At 48.5% G+C, this 15,943-nt stretch overlaps 1 protein-coding gene across 1 annotated transcript; it reads left to right on the top strand.

The window, feature by feature from the left end:
• The first annotated feature begins 438 nt into the window (after positions 1–438).
• Positions 439–15,707, top strand: LOC132458962 (semaphorin-4A-like). The gene is made up of 14 exons (XM_060053359.1): positions 439–753; positions 4,862–5,022; positions 5,544–5,606; positions 6,231–6,329; positions 6,560–6,653; positions 7,017–7,139; positions 8,350–8,477; positions 8,875–9,056; positions 9,494–9,635; positions 11,513–11,702; positions 11,944–12,059; positions 12,936–13,093; positions 13,228–13,295; positions 13,808–15,707. The coding sequence occupies exons 1-14, from the start codon at positions 672–674 to the stop codon at positions 14,557–14,559; spliced, it is 2,358 nt and encodes a 785-aa protein (XP_059909342.1). The 5' UTR covers positions 439–671; the 3' UTR covers positions 14,560–15,707.
• The last annotated feature ends 236 nt before the right edge of the window (positions 15,708–15,943 follow it).

Below are 15,943 nucleotides of genomic sequence, written 5' to 3'. Positions count from 1 at the left end.
GTTTCACATAACAGGAATTAAAATGTTGGGTTAGGTGTGTGTGTGTGTGTGTGTGTGTGTGTGTGTGTGTGTGTGTGTGTGTGTGTGTGTGTGTGTGCATGGTACACGTGTGTGGATGTCTGTTCGCTGTGTGTGTGTTTGTGCGTGTGTGCATGCACGCTATGCGTTGGCCTATTTGTGTGCGTGTATTTGTGTGCGCGTGTTTGTGTGCGCGTGTTTGTGTCTAAGAGGTTGTGAAACAGAGTTTAACGCTAACAGCTTGAAAGGTTGTGGCTTGAGAATTACTTCCTCAGTTGAGAAACACGCACCCACTCAAGCACTCACTCACGCACACACACACACGCACACGCACACACACACACACACACACACAAATAGATGCAGACACAAAACGAAACGATGTGAAGGAAGTTCCTTAAATGTGGAGCAACATCGGATATCACGCAAGACGGCTCGAGAGCGCTATCAGGGCGGACAGGCGGACGAGAGGATCATCGAACCCGCACACCAGACCGGCTGCGTCTGTCAAAGGAGGAAGTTCAGTTCAATACGAGAAGAGAGGCGCCGCCACAAGCAGCTTTTAATCCCACTGCGTCGCTGAAGGACTCCCACCCGGCTCTGTCCGTCCGTCGGTCCGTCGAGGGTCCTGCTGTCCTCCCAGTCCCCCAAACATGACGCGCCTCCCGCTGCTCTGGGCCGTGTGGGGAGCAGCACTCGTCTCGGCCGTCCGGCCACGGACCTCTTTCCTGCTGGGTGAGTCCTGGACCCGGCTGGGGGGGGGGGGGGGGGGGAGGGATTCATAACGGGGACACGGACAGCAGGAGGACGGAGGAGAGACTCTCTCTCTCTCTCTCTCTCTCTCTCTCTCTCTCTCTCTCTCTGCATAGTATCATATAGTATAGCATAAGGAGTCATAAACGCCATATGTAGGCATATATATATATATAAGTATGTAATAAAGGGCGTAAATGAAGACAGCGTGAGTGGGAGAGAGAGAGAGAGAGAGGGGGGGGAGACAGAGAGACAGAGACAGGGCGAGAAAGAGAGAGGGTAAGAGAGAGAGAGGGGGGGAGACACACAGATGGAGAGAGAGTTGGAATGAGTGGGAGAGATGGAGAGAGGGAGATTGAGGGAGAGAGCAAGAGACTGAGGGATGGAGAGAGGGACTTGACGGAGTGACAGAGAGAGAGAGAGAGAGAGAGAGAGAGAGAGAGAGAGTGTGTGTGAGTCCGGTTTTTTGTCCCCTGATATCTTGGGCTGAGATGACCTCTTGCATAATCCGCATAAAAAACTGCATTCATACAGGTGTCCTCACACCTGCTTTAAAAGTGATGATTATGACATCACATCCTCTTTGGGTCAGGCTAGATCATATTGATCTGAAGACTTGATATCGCTTGGTCTCCAAACTGGTGAAGTTACACCAGTTAGGGGAAATGACCACCAGCTTCCACACAGACGCTGGTCTGTGGTGACCCCACTATCTGCGCACTGTCAGTAGTTTAGTTAAACTGCACCCTTTTACAAGACAGATCGCATGATCTCTAAAAGGAAGTCGGTTGCACTCAACAAATGTAACACAAGTTTGTACTTTCTAATGCATGTTGCTGAAACAGCCGTGCACCTTCACCCAGGCAACATGCGAGCACGCCGTTCACAAGATGATTCTTTTTTTTTTTCTTTAGCCACAAAGTTTGTGTGTGTGTGTGTGTGTGTGTGTGTGTGTGTGTGTGTGTGTGTGTGTGTGTGTGTGTGTGTGTGTGTGTGTGTGTGTGTGTGTGTGTGTGTGTGTGAGTGAGTGAGTGAGTGAGAGAGAGAGAGAGAGAGAGAGAGAGAGAGAGAGAGAGAGAGAGAGAGAGAGAGAGAGAGAGAGAGAGAGAGAGAGAGAGAGAGAGAGAGAGAGAGAGAGAGAGAGAGAGAGAGAGAGAGAGAGAGAGAGAGAGAGAGAGAGTGTGAGTGTGTGTTTGTGGTTTACCCAATTTCCCCTTAACCTTTTTTTCCATCTTCTCATAAGAAGTTTACCACAAACGGGCAGATATGTACCTAGACTTAAAGGTACCATGGCATGCTATTTTATGGATGCTTTAATATAGGTATTAGTGGGCCACTAACACAGCATTCAAAGACGTTCCCAAAATTCAGCCGTGGTGCAGAGTTACAGCCACTCCGAGCCAGTCGCACAATGAGCTTCCACCAAATGCACCCCCCAAATGTTTTGGTGTCTGTAGCTCAGATGCAAATGAGGAGGAGCGAGGCGGGTCAAGGAGGAGGGTGGGGGTGTGGCCCTGAGCAGCTTGCAGACACGGTACCATGCGCTCTGTTACAGTGGATGTGTCGCAATGGTGAGGCACACAGCCTTTAGCCGTGTTCTGTAAATATTCTAGAACACACGGGAGTCCTGGAGCACTATATCTAAATATTATCATATACATAGATATCATATAATATATATTATCACGGCCAAAAGCTGTGTGAGCCGATAATATGAATCTCAAACGACCGCGTTGGGTTCTCCGACGATCCTGGTTCTTCAACGTCCACATCAATCTGAAGTAGACGGAACCGCGACAAGGAGGAGAAAGGGATCGTTGCCGGGCAGCGCTTAGGCACCTCCGCCTCCTGCAGCGCCGAGGCGTTGGTCCCTCGGCAGCGGGAAGCGGGGCTCAAGAGGGAGACATTCGCGGCCAACAATCCCTTTCTCCTCCATGTCGTGGTTCATGTTCTTGAGTTGTTAGAGAAAGTGAGATTTTCATGCCATGGCACCTTTAACAACCAGGTCAGACATTAGCACCTCTAACCTACACCTTAACTAACAGTCTCTCACATAATACCGAAACAACATGGTCTCACAGGAATCCGTGAAATGACTACGGTCGGACGCTTAACTCGAAATCCGTGGCCACATCACGGAAACACGCCGATATCCGTGTGTGAGCCACGGAATAACAGCGTCATTTCCTTGCATTGGAGCAAATTCCGTGGCCACATCACGGACAATTGAAGTGATTCCGTCAGACCACCACGGATTTTGAGTTAATCCCCCGCTGTGGTCAAATGTGGCACACACACACACAGATTGAAACGGGAGCACACACACAGATTGAAACGGGAATCTGTGTGTGTGCCACGGAATATCATTGTCATTTACTTGCATTGGAGCAACTTCCGTGCACAACAAGGACAATTTAAGTGTTTCAGTGAGACCACCCCGGGATTTGAGTTAAGCCCCCGTGGTCGACTCGCTCGTTGAAACGGGGATCCGTGTGTGAGCCACGGAACAGCAGCGTCATTAACTTGCATTGGAGCGAATTCCGTGGCCACATCACGGAAATCGGCGTGTTTCCGTGTTTCCGTAACTACCTCTAACCTAACACCTTAACTATCCATCTCTAACCTATTACCTAAACTAACCATATCTAACCAAACACCTTAACTTATCCACCTTTCACATTTACCTTTAGGCAGTTCAGCAGACGCTTTCATCCAAAGCGTCTCACAATAAGTACATTTGTCAGAGGAAGGAGAAACAACAATATATCTCTGTCTGTAAAGTTAGGATGTTCATAGAACCAAGTGCCAAGCACTAACCATCACTAGGTTAACCCATTCCCTGTAAACAACACAGACAGCTAGGATAAGACGCCCATCAGACCAACGAGCGATGATGTTGCACCTCGTCAGCTCTAAGAAGGTTCTCTGAGTGCCAACGGAGGCTGTCATAGCCTCACCGGTCTGAGGAGAGACGTGTGTGCCTTGCCTGGCTGCACCACCTTCGTGGTTTCCGCCTGTATGCCTGCAGAACTGAGATCTCGTCTCTTTGCACCAGTTTCAGTTCGATCTGGTTAAACGGCCAGGTGTTTATTACATTGACGCTACCATCCTGTCTCTGTGTCGTCATTTTTAGGATTATGTTACATAACTTATAAATATCCATTACGATTAGTTGATGGATAACTATCGATAAACATCCCGTCCCTTATGTGAGGAATGCTTCCAAAAAAGTAAATATTAAAAAAAAGAATAATCCTTAAGAATTTCTATTAGGATGGACTTGCTGAATTTGCTTTGGACAGAGCAAGAACTGTGTTTGAGGACACTCAAACTCCCCTTTGGCTCTCAGGCTTCGACTCTTTGCTGTAGTCGACATGCTTGTTGCCCACTCCCTGGAGGCCTTGGAACATTTGGGGTTTTAAAATGGTTACAAATCTGTGGATCCAACCCAGCGTGTCCAAGTGTCCGATGATACGATAACATGCGATTGGTTAATGATTTGTTAACATGTGGTTGATAATGATACGATAACATGCGATTGGTTAATGATGTGTTAACATGTGGTTGATAATGATGTGTTAACATGCGATTGGTTAATGATGTGTTAACATGTGGTTGATAATGATGTGTTAACATGCGATTGGTTAATGATGTGTTAACATGTGGTTGATAATGATACGATAACATGCGATTGGTTAATGATGTGTTAACATGTGGTTGATAATGATGTGTTAACATGCGATTGGTTAATGATGTGTTAACATGTGGTTGATAATGATGTGTTAACATGCGATTGGTTAATGATTTGTTGACATGTGATTGGTTAATGATGTGTTTACATGGGATTGGTTAATGATAGTCCTCTGATATGTTAACATGTGACCGGTTAATGAGTCCTGTGATGTGTTAACATGTGGTTGGTTAATGATAGTTCTCTAACATGTGAGCTCCTCCTTGCAAAGCTCTATGAATGCTCTTCTGTTTGAGGCGGGCTTTATCAAACCACTCGCCTTGCCTCGCCCAAGGGGCTTGCTGAGTGGTCGATCCAGCTGTCCGTCAGCAGAGCTCATTTTGTGCCGCCTCTCCACAGACTCGTCAGACAGAGGTCTGGTTCACTTCAGCCAACCGAACGTCCACAACACCACCACCCTGTTGCTAAGCGACGATGGCTCAACCCTCTACGTGGGGGCACGGAATAACATCCTCTCTTTGGACGTCAGCGATCCTGAGGTCATCACCCTGAAGGAGGAGGTTTGTTAGGATTTTATGGTATGGCTACAATCATATAGTAGAATAGGAGGAGCTACAATCATATAGTAGGAGGGGCTGGTTTTATAAAGTAAGAGGAGCTACAATCATATAGGAGGAGGGGATGGTTTTATAAAGTAGGAGGAGCTACAATCATATGTAGGAGGGGCTGGTTTTATAAAGTAGGAGGAGCTACAATCATATAGTAGGAGGGGCTGGTTTAATAAAATAGGAGGAGCTACAATCATATAGTAGGAGGGGCTACTTTAGGAGGAGGAGCTGTCATATAGTAGGAGGGGCTAGTGTTATAAAGTAGGAGGGGCTGATATCATACAGTAGATCATATAGAGAATGCATGAGATGGTTTCTGTTAATCTCAGGACTGACAATCCCATAATATCACTGTGGAATTGTGTGTGCGTGTGTGTGTGTGTGTGTGTGTGTGTGTGTGTGTGTGTGTGTGTGTGTGTGTGTGTGTGTGTGTGTGTGTGTGTGTGTGTGTGTGTGTGTGTGTGTTTCTCCAGACGAGGTGGTCACCATCTCGGGAGGACATTGAGGCATGTTCGAAAAAGCAGAAGAGTGCGGAGGTAAGGATGGCATCCTCTGAGAACGAGAAGCTTACAGGGCCGAACAAACATACAGAAACATACAGAAACATACACAAACATACACATACTCATGATGGATGGATTGAAGGAGAAATGAACTACTTCATTGATACTACTTTATTTTCTGTTTAACATGTTGACATGTTGTTGTACGTCTTGTAAACATGTTGTTGTGCGTCTGACTAACATGTTAACATGTTGTTTTGCATCTGCCTAACATGTTAACATATTGTTGTGAATCTGGATGACATGTTGTTGTGTGGTGAATGTGAGGCAATATTGTAAAGCGCTTTGGGTGGCCAATGGTTAGAAAAAGCGCTATATAAATGCAGTCCATTTACATTTAACATGTCATTGTGTATCTGGCTAACATGTTAACATGTCATTGTGCCTGGCTAACATGTTAACGTTTAGTTGTGCGATTGGCTAACATGTTAAGATGTATTTAGATGAAGGAACTGCTTAATTGATGAATACATGGTTGGGTGACCGGCTGAATTGATGAATACATGGTTGGGTGACCGGCTGAATTGATGAATACATGGTTGGGTGATCGGCTGAATTGAGCGACGGCTCATGCTGTTACCTGTAACCTCTCCCCAGGTCGACTGTCCCAACTTCATCCGCGTGCTGCAGCCCATGAACTCCACCCACCTCTACGCCTGTGGCAGCTACGCCTACAACCCCCATGATGCACTGCTGGTAGGAGAGAGAGGGCAGCAGGGCTCAGTGTCGCTCGCCCAAAGATGGCGACTACTACTTCTTCTAAAACTACAATTTAGTCATTCAGCAGATGCTTTTCCACTACCCTGTCCATAAGACAACTAGCTGGAGTAGTTCCTCTCCACTGGTCAGTGGTCTTGATCTGGTTGTGTTTCCTCCCAGTCCTCCCAGTCCTCCCAGTCCTCAGACAGCCTCTCTCTCCTCCCCAGGACATTCAGACCCTCACCCTGACCTCCGTCTCCGTTGGTGCCAAGGGCCGCTGCCCCTTCAACCCCTTCGAGAGGAACACGGCCATCACCCTCGGTACGCTCCCAGGACACCCTCCTCACGCGTCAACCCTCTCCAGCCTGTAGCAGCGCCTCATGAGGCTTTAGGGAGTGTTAACACAACGCTCTACACAACAGTTTACGCAAAATGGTCTTCTGGCTATCATGTTAACATGTTGTTTTGCGTCTGGCTGACATGTTAACAAGTTTTTGCGCGTCTCATGTTAACATGTCGTTGTGCGTCTGGCTGACATGTCGACATGTTTTTGCACGTCTCATGTTAACATGTCGTTGTGCGTCTTGCTGACATGATAACATGTCGTTGTGCGTCTTGCTGACATGATAACATGCTGTTGTGCGTCCCATGTTAACATGTCGTTGTAACATGTTGGTCCTCCAGACGGGGAGCTGTTCACCGCCACCACAGAGGACTTCAGGGGCGGTCGGCCCAGTATCTCTCGTCACTTCAGCCGAGACGGAGGCAAAGCCGTCCTTCTGGAGACCTCCAACTACGTTTTGGACGGTGAGCTAGGCAACGCCCACCGCACTTTGAGACATTCTGCTATCACTACAAAATAAAAGTCCTTTCCGTGGAGGTGGCCAGCCGCAGGGCTGAGGATGCGCAAGCAGGATGGTCTAGGGGTGAGGGGTGCAAATCCCAGTGTCAGGCTAGAACCTCTGAGCCAGACACCCTGACCCCTCCCTACCTACATGCTCCTTAGGCCCAATCCCATTTATACCCCTTACCCCTTCCCCTTACCCCTTCAAAACAAGGGGGAGGGGTAAGGGGAAGGGGTAAGGGGTTAAAATGGGATGGGGCCTATATGACCTGCGTCAAAAGGATTCTCTGTAGCGTGGCTCAGCACAGAGCTAAAGGATGGCCAGGGCCTGCATTGAGTCAAGTGAGCGCGCTGAGCTTGACTCAGCAACATGTCTGAACGATGCTTTCAGTCTCCTCATGTCTCCACTCATGGATCACTTGAAACTTTGTCTTTACTGCGAGACGGCTCGCTCTCACTTCAGTATTTTCATAAGTTCTAATATCTCCCTCCCTGAAGCATGTGAGCTAACTGCAGAGCAGTCTGTTGGTTGGGGCTTCTGTCTCCCAGTAGAAAGGTTCTGGATCCAACCCCTGAGTCCTATCTGTAGGGAGCCTTGAGAAGGACACCCCTAACCTCAGACCTGCTGCATCTTAATGACACAGGACTCACTTTTGATGAATACATCTGCTGGGACCAACATCAGATACAGTCAGATCACTGGACCCCCCCCTCCCCTTTGACTGGACCCAGGAGTGGGTTGGCTGGTAACCGGAAGGTTGTTAGTTCGATCCCCGGCTCCTCCTAGATGAGTGTCGAGGTGTCCCTGAGCGAGACACTCCGTCGGTTGGTGAATTTCTGCATCAATGGGTGAATGTTAGGCAATATTGTAAAGCGCTTTGACTGGCCACTGGTTAGAGAACCGCAGTATAAATGCAGTCCATTTACCACTTTCCAATCTAACTCACTCTGATCACTGAGAAGGACTTCAGAATGGAGGGCGATTAGCCCTGGTACATCTCACGCCAAGGCCCTTATTTGGATGAATGAATGATGTGTTCTATTATGTCACGTCTAAGACTCCACCACACCTCGGGATGTTGTGAATCCTTGTGTCTGTGTAATGACTTTAGGAGCAGTGACTAACCAGGGCTGATGACTCACTAACTTTCATACTCACTTCCTGTCTCTCAGAGCCCACATTTGTCAGTTCTGCTTTCGACCAGAAGGAGGGGAAGCTCTACTTCTTCTTCTCGGAGGTCCTGAAGGAGTTCAATTACATGCTGGAGCACAGGGGAGCCAGGCTGGCTCAGGTCTGCAAGGTAACGCACAGAATGAAGCACACAACGTTCCTGTTTATATTCACTTTGAGGGTGTTTAGTAGACGCTTTTATCCAAAGCGACTTCCAATAAGTACATTTGTCAGAAGAAAGAGTAACCACAATATACCGCTGTCGGTACGGTAAGGATGTTCATAGAACCAAGTTCCGAGCATTAACAATCGCTAAGCTAGGATAAGATGCTACACGGTGCTAAGTACTGTGTTTAAGTGCAAGGACATACATAACATACGATAAGTGCGTAAGAGTGGGATGGGGGGTTAAGGGGGGGGGGGGGGGGCAGAGTCTTGGTGACCTCTGAACTCTGAACCGCTCAAGTGCGACGTTGTTACGGGACTGTGACATGGGTTCCACGCTGTCTGTTCTGTTGTTCCTCCAGGACGACGTTGGAGGTCAGAGAACCCTCCAGAGGAAGTGGACGTCCTTCGCCAAGTCCCTGCTGCTGTGCCAGCCTCCCAAGCAGCAGCCCTTTGACCTGCTGCAGGACATGTTCACCCTCCAGCCAGCAGGGGGAGACTCCTCCAGAGAGACGCTGTTCTACGGCGTCTTCACCAGCCAGTGGTAGGATCGCTGGAGATGAAATGACTGAAATTTAAACTCACTACGGTTTGTCTCTGGGCGGCCACAAAACTTTGTGTATGAAATAATGAAACACAAAAAGCCACCAAAAAAAAAACCTGGTGGTATTGTGTGTTGCGCAAGTCGTGCTTGTTGCATGTTATTGTGGGTGTGGCTGACGTGTTACCATGTTGTTTTGTGTCTGGCTGACATGTTAACATGTTGTTGTGCATCAGGGTAACATATTTACATGTTGTTGTGCATCTGGCTAACATGTTAACATGTTGTTGTGGGTCTGTCTAACATGTTAACATGTCGTTTTGCGTCTCGTTAACATGTTGTTGTGCGACTGGCTAACATGTTAACATGTCGTTGTGCATCGGGCTGACATGTTAACATGCTGTTGTGCGTCGCATTAGCATGTTGTTGTGTGTTCCCAGGTCCCGGGGCTCAGAGGCGTCTGCAGTGTGTGGGTTCAAGATAGAGGACATCAGGAAGGTGTTTTCAGGCGACTACAGGACCTTCAACCCAGACAAGCACCACTGGAGCACCTCAGGAACCCGGAGGAACGTCCAGGGACAGGTTGGTCCAACCAATCAGACCCTGAACCCCTTTAGAATCAACCAATCAGACGCACATTCATTCAGTCACACATGGTTAGATTCATCTATTCATAAATTAATCTATTAATCTATTCATTATGCTTACATTCATACATGGTTGCATTCATTCATCATTAATGGTTACATTCATAGATTCATACATTCACACTTTCAAACATGGTTACATTAATTCATCCATACGTGGTTACATCTAGGGCTGGGATAAACGATTATTTTTTAAACAATTAATCTCGCGATTATTTTTTCGATTCATCTAACGATTCATTTTTTCAGTCCGATTCGATTTCGATTCTCGATTATCTCCCCATTAATCGACTAATAGCAATTTATACATGTTGATTTACATATCTGAACGAAAAAAATATGAATTCCTTAACATTTCAATACATGTTTATTGCCTTTAAATTCCAAAATAAAAGTGCAAAGTAATGCATTCTTAGAATTCTACGGTGCTCGGTCATCTGCAGCTGCTACCGGGTGGCGCTGTCACGTTAAAATTGTACCGGGGGCGAAAATTGTACCGGCCTACGTCATCAGTTGTTGACAACTTGACAACTGATTTGATTGGGTTGTCCGTTGCCGGTCAGGTTTAAAAAAACATTCGGCTCATGTTTCCAAAGACGAAATAACATAATACAGATAACGGATCGCTAGATAACACTTGTTTTTACTTTATATTTGTATTTTATTGAATTGTTTAATCAAATTTAGCTAGTAAACTGAGTGTTTAAAGCAGGTTTCAAAAACCTGTCTTGTCACGCTCAATGAAGGAGTGCAATGAACGAGCATGAAAGTTTGCGAATGTTCAAGAACCTTCCCACGTCATTCAACGCGCGAATGTTCAAGAACCAACAGGCGACGATCGCGTCGTCTGTTGCCAGGCAGGTTTGGAATTTGTCAACAACTGATGACGTAGGCCGGTACAATTTTCGCCCCCGGTACAATTTTAACGTGACAGCGCCTCTTCAGGTGCTGGTGAATTGCCGTGGTGCTAGAATGGAAAGTCATCTCCATTTTGCAAAGACGACGGAATTCCCATACTTTAGAGGAACGAGTGCGTGGCGCCTTGCACTTATGAAAGTCTGAGGAGCCACTCGCGTTGCAACTACGCTCCGGCCATCTTTTTTATTTATTTTTTTCTCACGCATTTTTCGCGTCGACGTAATTTATGCGTTGACGTCATCGATTACGTCGACGCGTCGTCCCAGCCCTAGTTACATCCATTCAACCATACATGGTTACATTCATTCAGTCATACATGGTTACATCCATTCATCCAGCTTACATTCATCAATTCATACATGCTTTATTAATACATGGTTCCATTCTTACATCATTACATTCATGTTACATTCATTCATTCATCCATGCTTACATTCGTTCATTCATACATAGTTACACTGATACTTTCATACATTCTTACAATCATACATGGTCACATTCATCCATTCATACCAGGGTCACATTCATCCATTCATACCATGGTCACATTCATCCATTCATACCAGGGTCACATTCATCCATTCATACCATGGTCACATTCATCCATTCATACCATGGTCACATTCATCCATTCATACCATGGTCACATTCATCCATTCATACCATGGTCACATTCATCCATTCATACCATGGTCACATTCATCCATTCATACCATGGTCACATTCATCCATTCATACCATGGTTACATTCATCCATTCATACCATGGTCACATTCATCCATTCATACCATGGTCACGTTCATCCATTCATACCATGGTCACATTCATCCATTCATACCATGGTCACATTCATCCATTCATAAATTCCCCCCTTCCCCCCTGCCCCCCCCTCAGTGCGGCCTGTGGAACGCCAGCGACGTGGTCCTGGAGGAGGTGAAGAAGAGCTTCCTGAGCCACGGCAGCGTGCAGGCGGCCCCGCTCCTGACCTCCACGGGGCCCCACGCCGCGGCCTACAGTCGGCTGGTCGCCACGACGACCCTGTCGGCCAATCAGAAGGAGTACACCGTCCTGCTCCTGCTGACAGGTGGGGTGACCGCTGGATCTCTGAACACACCGGTGTGTGGGTGTGTGTGTGTGTCTGTGTGTGTGTGTATGTACGTGTTTGTGTGTGTGTATCTGTGTGCGGGTGTGTGGGTGACCACATACGTGTGCGCGCTTCTGTGTGTGTATGTGGGTGTGGGTGTGGGTGTGCGTGCATGTGGGTGTGCGTGCATGTGGTTGCGCGTGTGTATGTACAATCGTGTGACTGTTGTCTTCTCCTGTAGAGACGGGGTTTCTCCACAAGGTGGTGCTGTTGGACGGGGGTCCACGCGTCATCGAGGAGGTCCAGGTCTTCAGAGAACCTCAGCTGGTCAAGAGCCTGTTAGTGTCCCCCTCCAAGGTGAGGCTGGACCCGGGTCCGGACCCAGACCTAGACCTAGACCCAGACCCAGACCTAGACCTAGACCTAGACCTAGTCCTAGACCCAGACCTAGACCTAGACCCAGACCTAGACCCAGACCTATACCTCACCGCGGACCAGTCTGGGGCTAGCATGGCTCATCCATGGTGGTCTTCTCCGGTCTACATAGGTCTCTGCTAGGCTAGTCTGGGCTATGTTAAGCTAGTCTATACTAGGCTTTGATAGACTGGTCTGCGGCTAGGCTAGTCTAACGCTAGGCCAGTCAATGCTATGTTAGTTTATGCTAGTCTTTGTTAGGATAGCCTATGCTTAAATGGTCCATTCTAGGGTAGTGGAGGCTTTGCCAAGCTAGTAGACTGGAAGCCCCCAGTCCGTTCTGCCGGCGATTTGATTTCGCCCTGCTGCAGAAGGGTCTGGAGAAGAGCAATACATTTCCTACTGCTTCCGATACGTTTTTGCGGGAGCCAATCACCAAGCTGGCTTCTCCCCCTGACGTGCTATTGGCTGGATTAACACAATGACGACAGCGAAGCTACGGCAAGCAGCCAATTGCGTACAGAGTCAGTTGAACTAGACCCGTTGATCGCGCCTCTTGGGCTTAAGGAAAGGACAGCAGCCTCCCCAGACCAAGCTCAATCTACGATGGAGCTTGGTCTGGCAATAGCCAGGCTACCAGGCTAGTCTATACCATTACACTCTAGTCTATGCTAGTCTATACTTATCTAGTCTATAATAGGCTACTCTATGGCTAATCTAAGATAGTCTAGTAATATTTGCTAGGTCATGCTGGTCAATGGCTATTCTAAGCTAGGCTAGCTGTGTGCTGCTGAGTAACAGTCCGTCCCTGCCGTGCAGGGGGTGGTGTACGTGGGCTGGTCCGGGGGCGTGACGGCGGTTCCCCTGGCCAGCTGCTCCAGCTACCAGAGCTGTGGCCAGTGCGTCCTGGCCCAGGACCCCTTCTGCAGCTGGGACCCGGACCGGGTGGCCTGCACCCGGCTCCACGCAGCGGGAGCGTAAGCTAACACACACCCGGGCGTCACTGACCTGACCTGGGTTATTATGACGGGTGCCAGGGGTGGTCGTTCATGGGTTGTGTACATATGATGCATTGATGTTGGTTGATGGAAGGCTTTCTGTCTCTCTGCAGGGCGCAGGATGTAGAGAACGGGAACGCTATGAGAGAGTGTGCTGGCTCCTCCTTTACTCCTAACACAGGTAGACGCCTCCACTAACAAACTCTAACCTACTCCTCCATCACCTCCTCCACCACCTCCAACGTACTCCTCCATCACCTCCTCCACCACCTCCAACGTACTCCTCTATCACCTCCTCCACCTCCTCTAACATTCTCCTCTATCACCTCCTCCACCTCCTCTTATACACACCTCCATCAACTTCTCCACCTCCTCCAACATACTCCTCTATCACCTCCTCCACCTCCTCCAACATACTCCTCTAAGACATACCTTTATCACCTCCTACACCTCCTCTAACACACTCCTGTTGGACCTCCTCCACCTCCTCGTTCTAGCACACTGACCATGAAGGTTTGGACTCTGTTTTTGTATGTTCCTGTAACATTAAAAAGTGTCATGTTTTCAACGGCCTGTTTGTAACAATTTGGTCGGCATGCTTCTCAGTGGACGGTTAGATTAGCGTGAGCATAGCTGCTAACTGAGTATTAAGCCGTGAGGTTTGACAGCTGGTGTGTTCTTTGTGCACCACAGAGGCAGTGCCGGCCACTCTGAACGAGGTCCTGACCCTCCCGTGCTCCCAGCCTTCGGCCCTGGCCTCCCTGAACTGGGCCGGCGACGGGCTCACCCTGGCCCCCAAGCTCTTCCTGCATCGCCCCGACGGCAGCCTGAGCTTCGTGGTACGGGCGGACACCCTCGGGGTCTACACCTGCACCTCCCACGAGGCAGGGTACCACGAGGTCCAGGTGGTCTACACCGTCTCCGAGAAAACCCCGCCCGCGGCCTCCGTCCCCCCTCACGCCCCCCCTCACGCCCCCACAAGCAGCACCTTCCGGGAAGGGTCCAGGATCGACAACGACCTCATACTGCAGGATTACATTCGGGAGAACAACGAGAATGAGAAATCCCTTCCTGAAGAGCGCTTGCCGGCGGAGCCCACGGCGGTCTTCAGCACCCAGGAGGACTGGCCGACGGGGCCCACGACGGGCTACAGCCACCCGAAGGGGTCCGACGGGAGGGTGAAGGAGCCGGGCCGGAGCTACTACACTGAGCTGGTGGTGGTGTCCCTGCTGATGGCGCTGTGTGCCAGCGTGGTGCTGCTGGGCCTGGCCCACTGCTGGCGCCAGAACCACCCGGGCGTCATCCCCAAGCCCCAGGCGGGACCCGGGGCCGAGACCCCGGGGAACTGTGAGGACCAGGAGGACTCACTGGAACTGGAGTACCCGGAAAAGCACGGCATTCTGGAGCACGAAGGTCTTGCGCCCAAGGTGACGGTCCAGGCCTAAGGGGAGGTGCCAGAGGCAGATCAAAGCTCTCCCTGGAGCCATATTTTGCTCAATGTAGTCGTTTCTACTGCATCATGGGAGCTATAACAATTCAGACTCTATAGTCTCTTTAAGGGAGGACTGGTTACCGTGAACACGTTTGTTTATTTGGAGGTCATTCCAATTGCATCATGGGTACTGTGTCGGTTTGAGGGGTCACTCACAAAGGGAGGCCAATTCTGGACTACGAAAGGGGGAGGGATTTACAACAAAGTAAAAATAGGAGATTGGATGGACTTGGCTTCGATTCTTCCTCTTGATGAAATAATCATGGGGGAGAAACAAAAGTATCGCTAAGCTGAAGGAAGGCTAACCTGCTAACCTGAAGGAGGGCTAACCCGCTAACCAAAAGGACCGATAGATAACAGGGATACAACTTTATTAATCCCCCGGAGCGGAAATTTCTTTGTTACAACAGCAGTGGAAGACAGAGGATACAATCCAATGAAAAATACAAAATATTGCAAAGGAAAGGAAATATAAATGCTAAAATAAATGCTAAAGTAAGGACAAAAAAGTACGAATTTTGTCCGTCTGGTTGAATGGATAACAGTGTTATAACGGTGGCCTTACTCTGACGTCCACCATAGCTCCCCTGCTACATACCCTGCTACGTAGCGCCTTAAAGAGGCCAGGGTTGGACCCTGCACTCTGCTAGACCACACCGAGCTGAACACGCTAACCCTTGCTATAGCAATGGCTAGCCGCAACGGCGTTAGCAGCTCGACCGCTAGCCGTTGGCGAATAAATGGCTTGCATTTCGCATAGCAACAGCTACCGGTAAGCATGCAAAGGAGCGGAAAATTAGCACAGCGATTAGCACAGCAACGGCTAGCAGTGAGCATAGCGGAGGCTTAGCTTTGTACGCAGGCTGCTTTCAGTATTTTAGTTAGCTTTGAGTGATGTGCCGATGTTGAACCTCAGTCTCCATGGAGACCACGTGGAGATTGAGGAGTCTATTGATCCGGATCAATACAGAATGTAACATTTTATTTGTCCATATTCAAGCTGTGAAGTTCAATAACTGTGTTTCTCTTCATAATTCTCCTTACTTTTGATGTGCGCTATTTGTTAAAATATTTTGAATAAATTGTTCATTTAAAGTATAATTTCATACGTGTGTGTGTGTGTGTGTGTGTGTGTGTGTGTGTGTGTGTGTGTGTGTGTGTGTGTGCAATTTCAGAATGATGATGACAGGAATAATCAATGTAACGGATAATTGAAAAGTAATTATGAGAGAGAGAGAGAGAGAGAGAGAGAGAGAGAGAGAGAGAGAGAGAGAGAGAGAGAGAGAGAGAGAGAGAGAGAGAGAGAGAGAGAGAGAGAGAGAGAGAGAGAGAGAGAG

The sequence above is a fragment of the Gadus macrocephalus genome, chromosome 6 (genome assembly GCF_031168955.1).
Source record: "Gadus macrocephalus chromosome 6, ASM3116895v1".
NCBI lineage: Eukaryota > Metazoa > Chordata > Actinopteri > Gadiformes > Gadidae > Gadus > Gadus macrocephalus.
Note: the sequence above shows the minus strand (reverse complement) of the source record. Positions and strands in the feature narration are given on the sequence as shown.